Genomic DNA, 12001 nt, shown 5'->3' with positions numbered 1-12001 from the left:
TTCCTAACAAGATCAAGGTTTTCACATGGAGAATTTGTAAGAATGGTCTTCCTACTAGAGTTAATTTTAAAAAAAAGGCAGATTGTAACAGAAGACTTTTGTGCTTTTTGTGGAGCTGAAGCAAAGGATGTGTTACATGCTCTATGCAAATGCCCAGGCTGAGACAATGTTGGGAGAGCCAAGAGCTGTGGGTGCATCTAGCAGTTGATTCCATAGGTTTTGATGAGCTTGTTTGTCGTGTCCAGGCTAAAACCAATTGATGGCGAGAGTTACATTAAGCAACTAGAGTTCAAGTAACATTACAATTTAAATCAATACAGTAAGGTATACTTTATACATTCCTTTCTCGTGCTTATTTTCTTCATATTTAAGTAACAACTTCCAAGTACTATTTCCACTTTGCCAGAGCAAACGGTATTGAAACACACTAAAGTCCAGGTGTACTTTGGACGTGGAAAACTACAACAAAGCAGTTCATAAACTTCTTGCTTGGCATAGTTTGTGGATCAATATCTTTCGCCCAACAGTACAAACAAGTGGCATGCAATTTGACTGCCCAACTTATACTTCAAAGCTTCGCCGCTGTAATGCTAGATACAGTCATAAAACGTGTAAGTCTTATATATTTCTTATAAAAAAATGAACATTATTAAAAAAATAATTTTTTATATGAATTCTTGGTTTACTAACTTTTTTCAAAATAATTGTATGAAACTTACACATCTTAAAACTTTAAATATCATTTCTATATTTTGTATGTTTAGAAGCTAATTTAAACTAAATCATGGGATTTTGAAAGCAATATAACGTCCTTGAATTTGATTATTGCATTAAGTGGGAGAGGTGCTAAGTTCTGGCGCCACCTTGAATTGAAAGAATGGCAAGGAATGAACATGTGCAAGGATTATAATGACTTGCGGGTAAGTACTGCATGGTAACTACCTGACACATCTATAAAAAGTGTAAGCTGTTGTTTGCTTTTTGAATGTAGACAAAAAAATAAAATAGAATGGAGACAGTCAACCAAATTAACTGTTATGTTTTCTTTTTCAGTAAAATCATTAACAGCAACAGAAAAAGAAGCTTCGTATCAATCAGACAATCACCAACACCTTTTCTTTTCTTCTTTCCCTTTTTTGGCTAGTAATGACTATCCATCACATCGCTAATGCTTTCCTTAAGGATAGCACAAATCCAAGTCTCCTTTAACAGAAACCAATTGTTCGTTAGATATCCAATAAAGTTGGTGCTTCTTTAATCAACACTGGGCCATTATTGATCCTGCAAACACACAAAATATGCCTTTTTCTGTTAGCTTATATAATCCCCAATTAGCATTAAGTTTGTAAAGCATCAGCACAATTTTTTTTGGCAATGGGTGCCCGGGACAAAAACTCGACTAATCTCAAGGGTGCACAGGCTTTTTGGCAAAGAGTTCCTTGTAAATGCATATCTAGTAATTCAAGTGGAAATCCTCCCATCCGATGGACTCAAACAGTGAATGTGGGATTTTGAACCCAGAACATCCAATTTTATATGGCTCATCTCAGGACCAGTAGGACACCCGTTGAAGTCGCATCAATACAAGTTATTAACATAAAAACAGAAAACATTATCTTATGATAAGCAGCTTAGGTTTGAGCATACCGGTTAAATTCCAGGAGTGATGACCATGTTAATTAGACTTCGCAATGAAGGGATTGTGAGCCACAAACTTCTGGAGTTAGTGATTGAAAAAAAGAACACCCAATTATTTATGTACCTGTTGTGACAAGGATAGATATGGAGAGAATTAGAAAAAAGGTATGAGGAAGAAGAAGTAAAGCCAGCCCGAGTATAGGAAAAGAAAGAAGGTACCAACCTTCTTTTGGATTTTGGAGAGCAGTGTGTTTCTATGACCATCAAGGCTGAGTTATCTGCAGCACATGTACTTGGAAGATGGGGACTGACTGTGGAAACAAGTAAACATGCAAGAGATCTTAACTAAAAGCTCTGGAAGAAACAAGAAATAACTTCCAACGTTTTCTCAGGAACCTACTATTTGGTGTAGGAGTTGACTCCACAGTTCACAGCTTTAATTGGGTAAAACGTGAGAATTACTTTTAGCTTCTGACAAACATTTATGAACCTTGTCCCTCCTGAAAGGAAGACCGTAAACTATCCAAACTAGGTTTATATGGTACAACTGAATTGAAAGTCTGACCTCTAACTTTTGTGAGCATAATATAAACCTGATCGGAAGGATGAACTAGGGCAAATACCTGATTGATTGAGGAGACAAACTGGTGTTTGAATATCGCAGAAACTTGTATTTTGATCTCAGTATTACTTATTTGTGGTAAGTCCTGTATACAGTTTTGATACGTGTAAATCATGTATACAGTCAATTCGGATTTTATTTGGTTATATAGAAGCACATTAATGCGAGTAGCTGATAGAAATCTTTTTGTGGTAATTTAAACTACCTTGAACACCATCTAATCCTTCTCCAATTGTTTCTAGTTGAGCATACTGGAATGTGAATCATCAAAATTTCCAGCCCTCAAAAGAAATTGAGATCAGTGTATCCGTTCATATTTGGCAATAACTCTTCTACTTCAATCCTGGCATTGGAACAACTCATGCTTTTCTTGATTCGGCTCCGGTTTAAAGACTCGACCTCTGCCAAGAATATGCCATAAACTGGCCTATGATCTGAGAACCTTGACTCTCCTCGAACATATGATAACTGATGGAGGCCTCTGCCATGCCATAATATACGATCACACCTTCACATACAAACAACCAGATTAGATTGTACATACTGATTTTCTACATTCCACTGTTCCATTTATATGATAAGAATACACTGCCTTATGGCAGTATATTTTGCTATAGTCACCATGCAGGAGTTCTTCGCTTCTCCTTTGGGTGCCTATCATCCCCTGCATATCTATCAGAATTATTTGAATACTTGTAGGTAGGAGGAAAGTATATTTTTCCTTCATTCCATCCCTCAAAGACATGCCCACGTCTCTGCTCTATACGCAACTGAAAATATCAACGAATATCAGAATAAGCAGTTTGGAAATGGTTCACAATAAATACACTCTCTGATACATTAGAAATAACCACATAAATAGTAAATAAATATCCATACTACATCTAGGGTTGTAAGCATGCCTGGTCATTTTCGAGCAATGCCCTCCAATCATGCATCTCAACAAGAGCCTTTGCAGAACGGTAAGATAGAGCAATACGATAGTTCAAATCCCCTAGCCAGATAATTTGACTGCACCAAGGCAATTAAATTTAACATCAAAAGCAATGAGAAAGTTTCTTTTAGAACATTATAGATAAGATAAGGAACATAAGAGCCAATTGAAATTTATTGAATATAGCCTTACTCGTGTTCTAGAATTGTTTGAGGGGAACCCCAGTCCCCCGTGCCATGAACCCTAGGAAACCTTGTCTTCCGAAGAATCTCCATGACATCAGAGTTTCTCCTTAGCTCATCACCATCCTTTTGCCCTGACGTCAAATGGCTACATACGAAGCAAAAGCTTGTGTGGTGGAAAGACATGCTAATAGAAATTGAACCCTGGAAAACCCAAGAAAATGAGAATGCTGCCATTCCCTGGTTCATGATATTTTTGCTCTCAAACTCAAGAAAATTGCCATAAAGAAAAATATACCTTGTTTCCAAGATAGCCCATCAATCCTCTTCCCACACAGGACACTTTCATGTTGCGAACATCATCCCTTAGATCGCGCTTTACCCAAACTGTTAGAAATATCCCAACCATTTGCTTACTGGCAATCAAGCAGTACCTTGAGTGGCCTGGCTGTCTATCTCTATCCTCCAAGGACAAAGGCCCACTGTAAGATACTGGTGAATACTGTGTTGCCTCTGGAGAATCCCCTGGCCCATTCTCATCATCAGAAGAGCCATATCTGAAATTGAGGTCATAGTCACTTGGCCTGTTCCCAAGAATAATCCGGTCACAAACGCTATACCGCCGATCAAGTCGGGGCTGTGGCATTGCCATGTCGTAGCCCAATCTCATGCTTCGACTCAAGGACTGGAATGATCGCCTATGGAAAAGTGAGGAAGCATTCGGCCTTGTTGATCCTTCAAAGTCGGCATCTAATTCAACAACAGGATCAGGGATTGGTGAAGGTGTGTGGCATCCACCACTAGTGCCCGGAAGACTGTTCAAGGTCTTCCTGATAAGAGCTAGCCATTTTCTAGCGGGCCCATTATCTTCTGTGCCTAACACATTGCCAGCATTCAAAGGAACAATTTCTTGAAATCTGGGAGCGAAAGGGATCAAAGAAGGCTTCAGAATACCAGAAAAGTTGCTATACTAAAACAAATGAGAGAAAACAACTTTTGATTAACAGGGGATACCCAAGAACGTAAATGTCAGCAGGAGGAGAGGTATGAAGCCAATCTTCAAGAATCAAATTATGAGGAGGAGATTTTCCAGCGACATTCCATGTAGCTACAAAAAGCCTATAAATCAAACGGAAAAGGAGCTCAAATAAAACCACCCCTTGACGGGATACATTAATCAGTACAAGGCAAAGAGTAACAAAAGAGCATACCTATAATTATGCACATCTGTAACTAGTGAGGCATCCAGATCGATCTTGCCTCGCCGGATACGATCAGAGTTCCGTCTGTACGATCGCTCTGTGCATTTTTTTATGGGGTTTTAGAAGGTTTTGTGAAAATAATTGGGAGCAAGAAATAATGAGCTTTTTAAAACATAATTGCGTCTTCTAACTACATTTTAGCTATATTTTCTGTCGTGTTTGAGAATATTGTGGTCCAAAGCAATACATAGGTGTCTGATACTGAACCTGTTTTGCTTTTCTTGATTGTGCATGCCTCCCTCTCTGAACAGTTTTTCTTCATCCACTCTTCATCACCACCTGAAAAAGAAAAACCAAAAAGTTATTAAAGCTGTGCTCTTTTCCACTGAATGCATCAACATTATACATTTAAGCATCATTAAAAAACAAATACATTTTAGTTGCAAACAAAAATAATCGAACATGAATGATACGAAGAAAACAGAGAGCAGATCTTAAGCTGCTAATAGAATTTGCAGACCCCCTTACATCCCCAAAAATACAATTGTTGTACGAAACAGTGATACAGAGGAAGAATAATGCTAAGTGCGTTCAGGGTCTAAAAGGACCTTAAAGCGGGTAAATTATTGCTGAGAAAATCTTTTTTTTTCCCGTTGATATAAAAGTTAAGACTACCAACTCCAGAGCCCTAAATCGAATCCAAATCGTACTGTAATCGACAAAAATTATCGGCCATTATTACCTTCATATACGATATCGTCTGCGTGAAAGTCCTCAGCTTTGCTCTTGATATTGAACCACTTTTTGACCAATGTCCTCGGCCATGAAAGCTTCACCAAGTAAACAGAGTCAGCAATCTCACAACCCAAAAATTGAGAAGAAAAAAAGGACACATTGTGAGAAGCATTGGCAGATTTCAAACCTTGCTTTTCTTGGAACTCCCATCTTTCATTGTCGCTCAAACTTCATATAGCTATCAAGATTTATAATAACTAACTTTAATTCGTTCTTCAAGAATTATTTGGAAAGACTGACTGGGAAAAAATGATCTAAAACTATATAGAAAAATCAAATCTAGGAACCAAAAAAACTCCCCAGAAACTAGCTTGTTAATGTCTCTAGAATAAACCAATTAATGAGAGAAAATCCTCTAATTTATGCCAAAAGAAAGGGGAGAAACTACTGATTTGCAAGAGAGCATAACAGAACAAATGGGCAGGCAATACTTGTGTTTCCTCGGGCACTGAAGAGAAGAAAAAATTAAGGGGACAAGGAAAATCCCAGTTTCTCAGCATTTTTTATGCTGGACTTACAAACACTTGATAAAACCCAAAAATACTGAGATCAATGGCTTCCGTTTCACTTCATATTTTCAGGGTTGAGTCGAGAGAAAACAGAGGAATTCTGAAAGGGAACCAAGGAGAGAGAGAGAGAGAGAGAGAGAGAGAGAGAGAGAGAGAGAGAGAGTGAGCGAGGGAGGGAGGGAGAAGGACAGAGCCCTTGAATGCGTAGAAGTAAGACTATGAGATTCTGAGGATAAAACAAGACAATGTCGGGGAGAGAGAGAGAGAGAGAGAGAGAGTGAGTTTTGCTCTCTGCGCCAAAAAAAAAAAAAAAAAAAACACCTCGTTGTGGGTACAGAGCAAAGTATCGAATTTGAAGAGAGAATAAAGTGTTCGGAGGAGGGGGTGCTCGGCTCTCTCTCTCTCTCTCTGCTTTTTACCCAAATCCAAGGCCGACCCAAAACAAGCTTTGGTGGGACTTAAGAGAGGAGGCTTTTGGATTTGGCCAGTTGGTCACCGAACCACTCTCGTCTCTCACTCACCCAGCCAAGACATGCACTACCCGGACCCCTTCCTTCTCGCTCTCCCAATCGAAGTGTGTTTCTCTGTTTCTCCCTCTAACTTCTGCCCATGGTCAGCAAAGTTAGGTCTGAATCTCTGATTCAATACCCAAGCAATGGCAATACTACAGCTTAGTTTTTTCTATTTGGTCTTCAATGTGGAGAAAGAAAGCAGTTAAAACAAGACAAAAGATAAAGGGCATGTATGTAGGGGTCTGTTTGCCTTTTCTCTTCTGCTTCTTTAATTGATTTCTTCTTTAGTGAAGGGTGAAAAATATTCAAATACATACAAAATTTGTAACACTAATCTCCTTCTCTCTCTCTCTCTCTCTCTCTCTCTCTCTCTCTCTCTCTCTCTCTCTCATTACTTAGAAGCTTATGCCTTATGGGGACTATGTCCAGCTGACTTGTTTACGTTCTTTTAGAGTATGTAGATCCTGTTGTTTGCTTAGTTGAAACTAAAGGAATGTTTGGAAAAAATTATTTCTAAAGGTCAAGATTGTGTTCCTCCAGTGTGGGTTTTTGGGCTATGGGAATATCTATACGTTTATAGGGCCTGATTGAGGGAATTTTTGCATGGAGAAAGGGGTTTATGTCTACCACAAAGTTATCTCATTGGTGTTGGGAACATTTGAAGCATTTTTGTGTCTAAACTCTAAAAGCAATGCATCCCATGAAAACCTTCACGTTTTAGTTTTTTTGGGTATTAACAATACATTGGTTGCCAAGGCAACTTTCAGGCTCTTTTGACTCAACATAGACTTATATGTCCATGAGGACCAAGGCAATTGTCTCAATTCTCGGGCTCTCGTTTGAATTTTTGACTAACTGGATTTGTTATAAGCTTGTTTTATGCATGGATTAATGTGAATTTTATGCTTTGCGACTGCCTTTCTGTGGAAACAAACAATGAGTTTGCACGGATGTAGGATCTTGTTAGGCCGTTTAGACTCCCTAACCCTAGTTCGACTCGCCCCCACCGCCCGATAAATCTCCTTGGGTTTAGTGTAACTATCTTTAGTTTAACACCTAGCTAGGACAAATTAATTTCTTGATTTAAGTTCTGCAAATCTGATTTCTTAGATTGACTAATCTTAATACACATGCTACATGTGGGAGACCGTGTCTATTAATTGAAGAGCTCTTTACATTCAATTAGCCTATTAATTTATAGAGTGATTAAACTCTTGGGGTTGACGTCCAAACACTCCTAAGACCAACCTTAATCTTGATAACGCTTATAAGGAATTGCAGATAGTTTGAATAGGAAAATATGAGGTGGGACTATGGCCTTCTTACTTGGGGAAGTGCCCATTACAGAAAATATGGATCCACTGATCTTTATCATCCAAAAAAATGGTTGAGTTTTTTAAAGATATGTCATCCAATTACAAGAGAGAGTTTTATTCCTATTGATAATGCAATCTCCAGCGATGTGTTCAACAACTTCAACCATCCTACAACCATAACAAGAAACTAGTGGGGATGCTTCGATGGTTAAGTCAGGGAGGAATCTACTACTCTCAACAAAAAACAATAATGAGTAATCGTCTCTAGAACATATTTGGTTGGTTATTTATAAACGTTCAGGTTTTCTACTATGGCATGACCCTTCAAGGCATGGTTCTTGGTGCTTAGTATGGTATGTTACTTTCTTGAGCATGATTCGGTCATTGATTGTGTCCTTCAGGGCAGGTGTCTTGCTCGGACTTATCTATTGGATCCTAGTTTATAGGGAAAAGGTTGGTTGAGTTTCCATGCTAAACATGATGACTTTATGGGCTGATGGACAACTACCACCACCTAGGTAGAACTAGACTCTGTGAGGAAATGGTACGACATTCCTGAGTCAGTGAGGTTGAGCTTTCTTGGCTCATGTAGTGGCATTGCCAACTTAATGGGGATTGTCAAACATGTCGAGCTCTATATCGGCTTGTTCTCGACGGGCCCCTTATGTCGACCAGTTCATGACATTTTGGACTATTTGGGTATGGCTCCTTCCCAAATCTTGCCCAATGCTTGGAGGACCTTGTTGTCATGTTGCATTGTGTAGAGGCAAGCCCTATAAGTAGCAGAGGAAGAGAACCCTGACCTTACCGCACGTGAGTTTTTCCAGGCTCATGGTGTGAGCAGGCATGATGGGAACCAATGTAATTTCTATTTGAACCGGTTATCGGGTCATCCACCTTGAGTTTGCTACTCCCATGTCAAAAACTAAGATAAAAAATTATTTTTTGATTCTGGAGTTGGTTGGGAATTTCCGCCTGACGAGACGGTTCGCTCGAACTTCCCATCAAGACCTCTTGGAGTTTCCCTAGATGGTATTAACTTCAAGGTGACTACCACTAGGGGGAGATGGCTCGTCTAGATCTCATCTATGTGAGGGGTAACGAGAACCCAAATTCTGTTTGTTCGAAGGTTGACCTTACCTGGGAGAACATTGATTGCTTCTTGATCATGCCTGATCAATCACATGTTGTGGGTCATTAAGTCCTAGGATCAACGAATCCAAGGTCCACCCACCAGAGTAAGAGAGCTGCCCTTACTCTCTATGATCCTAAGGGAAAAAGACCTTGCATAGAGGGCGATCAACCAGGAGACCCAACTTGCCCCGAGGGAGCCACACAACATTCCCATACTCATTTGATTACCCTTGCTTTAAGAGATCGACCGCCATCTCCATTGCTTGAAGATTGCCTCACGAATGTGATTGGTCAAGGGGCCTAAGACCTATATTTGTTGTTGGAGCCCAACTTTTTCAACATGATTTTGGACATCTTTCCAAGCTCCTTCCTTGATGCGCTATTCAAGAAGTTTGAGTTGTTGTCATTCTCATTTTTGGCTTCCAATACCTTTGTTGGAGTATTCGAAATGTGCACCTCAAGTATTCCTTAGGATGCCGTGGAGAGTGCCGAAGCTATCATTGATATGCCTGCCCGCTGGGAACGAGTTGCTACCCCTGCCGAGGAAATTCCTTATGCTATTGGTGAAACGTTTGTGGGGGTTGTGATCCCTTAGAGGATGCACCCACGTCCAGCATTGTCTTTGAGAAGGATGTACCTACTACTGATGTTGCTATTGGCTCAGGCAATGCCCTAAGGTTGGTGAGGGTGGTGCCACTTCTACAGATCATGTGGAGTCTCACCTTATTATGATGTCACCAAGTAGGGGACAACGGCCTATGTCCTGTCTCCTTTAAGGATGGCCTTACTGATGGTCCCTATTGAGCATATGGACACTTCTTCTCGTAAGCCAACTTTTTAAGATTACTCATCTTGTTCAGAGTATTCCAGCTCCACCCAAGTTCCACCCATTTCATTTGTTCCAATAGTGGGTGTCTTCTAAGCCATTTGGTCGCTAGGATAGCCAAGGAACTGGGCGAGTTTCTTGCCAATGTACGTAACTCTGTTACTCGCTTGTTGTAAATTTTTCTTTTACATGTTATAACTATCCTTGGCAAATCCTTGCAAGGTAGGTCTATCTTCCTTGACTCAATGGGTTGTCCGAAGCCAGTCTGGCCTAGAAGAACAAGTGCAGTCTTCTTCCTAATTCATGGAGAAGAAACTAGGGGAAGAAGCTTATTCTCAATTGGGTGGCCACTGTGTGTGTTGGATGCTAAGATCGTCGATTTAAAGGCTGAGGTATTAGACCTTCAGCATGCTTTGGCTTTGAAGTGGTCTTCATTGTCAAAGACCCAAGGTGATCTAACACCATGAAGCCTAGGAACTTTCCCGAACTTATTCTGAATGTGTGTTTGGCTGGGATGAGCTTCATGTTGTACTTTTGTTATACGGCGAAGGATTCTCTTAGATCTGTTATATGATGGCCCACCTCCTTGCTCTTGATCAGCAAGTAATCTATGCACACTTCCATGTTGCGTCGCATTTGTTTCTTGAACATGTGGTTCACCAGTCTTTGGTATATTGCCTTAACGTTTTTTAGGCTAAATGGCACCCCTTTGTAAGAATAGAGCTTATTTGCTATAAAGGACTTTTTTTCTTGGTCACCTTTGCACAGCTTCATCTAGTTGTAGCCCAAGTAGGCAGGCTTCTATGAAGCTTAGTATCTAATGTCTAGCCGTTGAGTTGATTATTAAGTTGATCCATGACAAATGAGAAGTTATCCTTAGGGCATGCCTTGTTCAGGTCAATGAAGTATACACATTCACCATTTTCCATTTTTCTTATTCATTAACATCACAATGGAAAGCCACTCCAAGTACGATTCGAGGAAATCCTACCTCTAGTAGGCACTCTACTTCTTGTGCTATAGCCACATTTTTTTTTTCTAAAATTTCTTTGCTTCTATCTCACTTTTTTGGCAGCTGGGTCAACGCAAAGATGGTGTTCTATTACCTACATGTTTATTCTTGGCATGTCCAAGTACCTCTATAACGTCCATGTGCTCGATGAAGAGATGCTTCACCTTTTCTCTAGAAATAGGGCGATCAACTCCTGTGGCTCAACAACTTTGACTTTCTGTAAGCTCTCCACATCTCAAGTCTTTATTGCCCACATTCCTATTTTCGCTCGCCCTATGTTTAGAAACGTGGACCTCTACACCTCTGTTCTTTAACTCTTGCACATAGTATTCCCCCACTAAAGCCTACTTGTCGTGAATTTCCTTGACACCATATTTGTCAGGAACTTAATCTTTAAATAGTAAATTAAGTTGATCACCCTCATCTTATTCAAGGTTGGGCGATCAATGATTACATTATACGACAAACAAGCTTTCACCACCAAAAAGTTTGTCCTTGTCGTTGTTGCACATGGCCTAACTCCTGCTTTAACAAGTAACACAATTGTGCTAACATGCTGCATTGGTTCTCTTGAGAAACCTTTTAAGGGTGTAGGTGCTAGTCAGAACCGATCTTGCACAATTCCTATATTCCTAAGTGTGGTGTAATTAGCGACCAATAGGGTTACCACAAAGGTGTCATTGTGTGGGTATAACACCCATATCAACTTTATCATTGAAGGAAATGGGAGCAAGCTTCTCGGTTTTGCTCTACTTCAAGGGTCTTTCTACAATAAAAACCTCTTCATTTTTGGCCCTCCTGGCATGGGCCATCCTAGCGAACGATAATCCTCCACCCCTGCAAATCCTTATGTTCGATAGGTTGATGCGGTTGGGTTGGGCTGCAATGGGGGTTACTATCCCGGTTTTCACTTCGGTATCTCTTTGCCTATCTTTTCCTTTGCTTCCTTGATACCTGCCTTCATGGCAGTGGCTCTTGTTCGATAAGCGAGGTGCTCTGACTCACCTTTCTCCCACATTACGTCTATCCTATACTTGAGGTTGCAATAATTTTAAGTGTTTAACTGCAATAAATGTCATATTAACGCATGTTAGATTGCTTTACCATTACCCTTGCATGCCTGTGGTTCATTACCCCTGCATGTTCATGCTCAAGTGCATTCCTCTAGAACTCCAGTGGATTATGTGAGAGTCTCTTTCATCCTTTGCTCGCCCTTTATCCACATTGTTCCCCTCCATTTTTTATAATCTGTCAATGCCTTCATTGTGTCTTATGCATTGACAAAGTCGTTTGTCTTGCCATGTTGGTGTCTACCTTGC

The 12001-nt window shown here is 40.1% G+C and overlaps 1 protein-coding gene across 8 annotated transcripts; it reads right to left on the bottom strand.

Annotated features, from left to right (window-relative positions):
- Nucleotides 1-274: 274 nt before the first annotated feature.
- On the bottom strand, nucleotides 275-6626 carry LOC122317895 (type I inositol polyphosphate 5-phosphatase 4-like). 8 transcript variants are annotated; one of them, XM_043134955.1, is made up of 15 exons: nucleotides 5501-6626; nucleotides 5321-5408; nucleotides 4846-4917; nucleotides 4588-4675; nucleotides 4391-4495; nucleotides 3675-4293; nucleotides 3387-3580; nucleotides 3163-3271; nucleotides 2882-3030; nucleotides 2466-2768; nucleotides 2262-2345; nucleotides 1862-1949; nucleotides 1648-1762; nucleotides 1113-1281; nucleotides 275-590 (listed from the first exon to the last, which is right to left on the bottom strand). In XM_043134955.1, exons 1-10 carry the CDS (start codon nucleotides 5528-5530, stop codon nucleotides 2543-2545), a joined length of 1680 nt encoding a protein of 559 aa, XP_042990889.1. In that variant the 5' UTR covers nucleotides 5531-6626; the 3' UTR covers nucleotides 275-590; nucleotides 1113-1281; nucleotides 1648-1762; nucleotides 1862-1949; nucleotides 2262-2345; nucleotides 2466-2542. The 8 variants fall into 8 exon arrangements, with proteins under 8 accessions (XP_042990889.1, XP_042990888.1, XP_042990892.1 ...); XM_043134954.1 differs by lacking the exon at nucleotides 275-590 and adding an exon at nucleotides 2039-2138 and having other exon boundaries at nucleotides 929-1281; XM_043134958.1 differs by lacking the exon at nucleotides 275-590 and adding an exon at nucleotides 2039-2138 and having other exon boundaries at nucleotides 929-1281; nucleotides 1862-1945.
- Between the last annotated feature and the right edge of the window lie 5375 nt (nucleotides 6627-12001).

The sequence above is a fragment of the Carya illinoinensis genome, chromosome 8, assembly GCF_018687715.1.
Source record: "Carya illinoinensis cultivar Pawnee chromosome 8, C.illinoinensisPawnee_v1, whole genome shotgun sequence".
NCBI lineage: Eukaryota > Viridiplantae > Streptophyta > Magnoliopsida > Fagales > Juglandaceae > Carya > Carya illinoinensis.
Note: the sequence above shows the minus strand (reverse complement) of the source record. Positions and strands in the feature narration are given on the sequence as shown.

Bases quoted from the DNA above. Each gene is read 5' to 3' on its own strand.
- LOC122317895 (XM_043134955.1), bottom strand. From the start codon at position 5,530: ATGAAAGATGGGAGTTCCAAGAAAAGCAAG. The intron at 4,676-4,845 runs GTTCAGTATCAG...AAAAATGCACAG, and splicing joins AATCAAGAAAAGCAAAACAG to AGCGATCGTACAGACGGAAC. The intron at 3,581-3,674 runs GTATATTTTTCT...TGGGTTTTCCAG, and splicing joins TGGGCTATCTTGGAAACAAG to GGTTCAATTTCTATTAGCAT.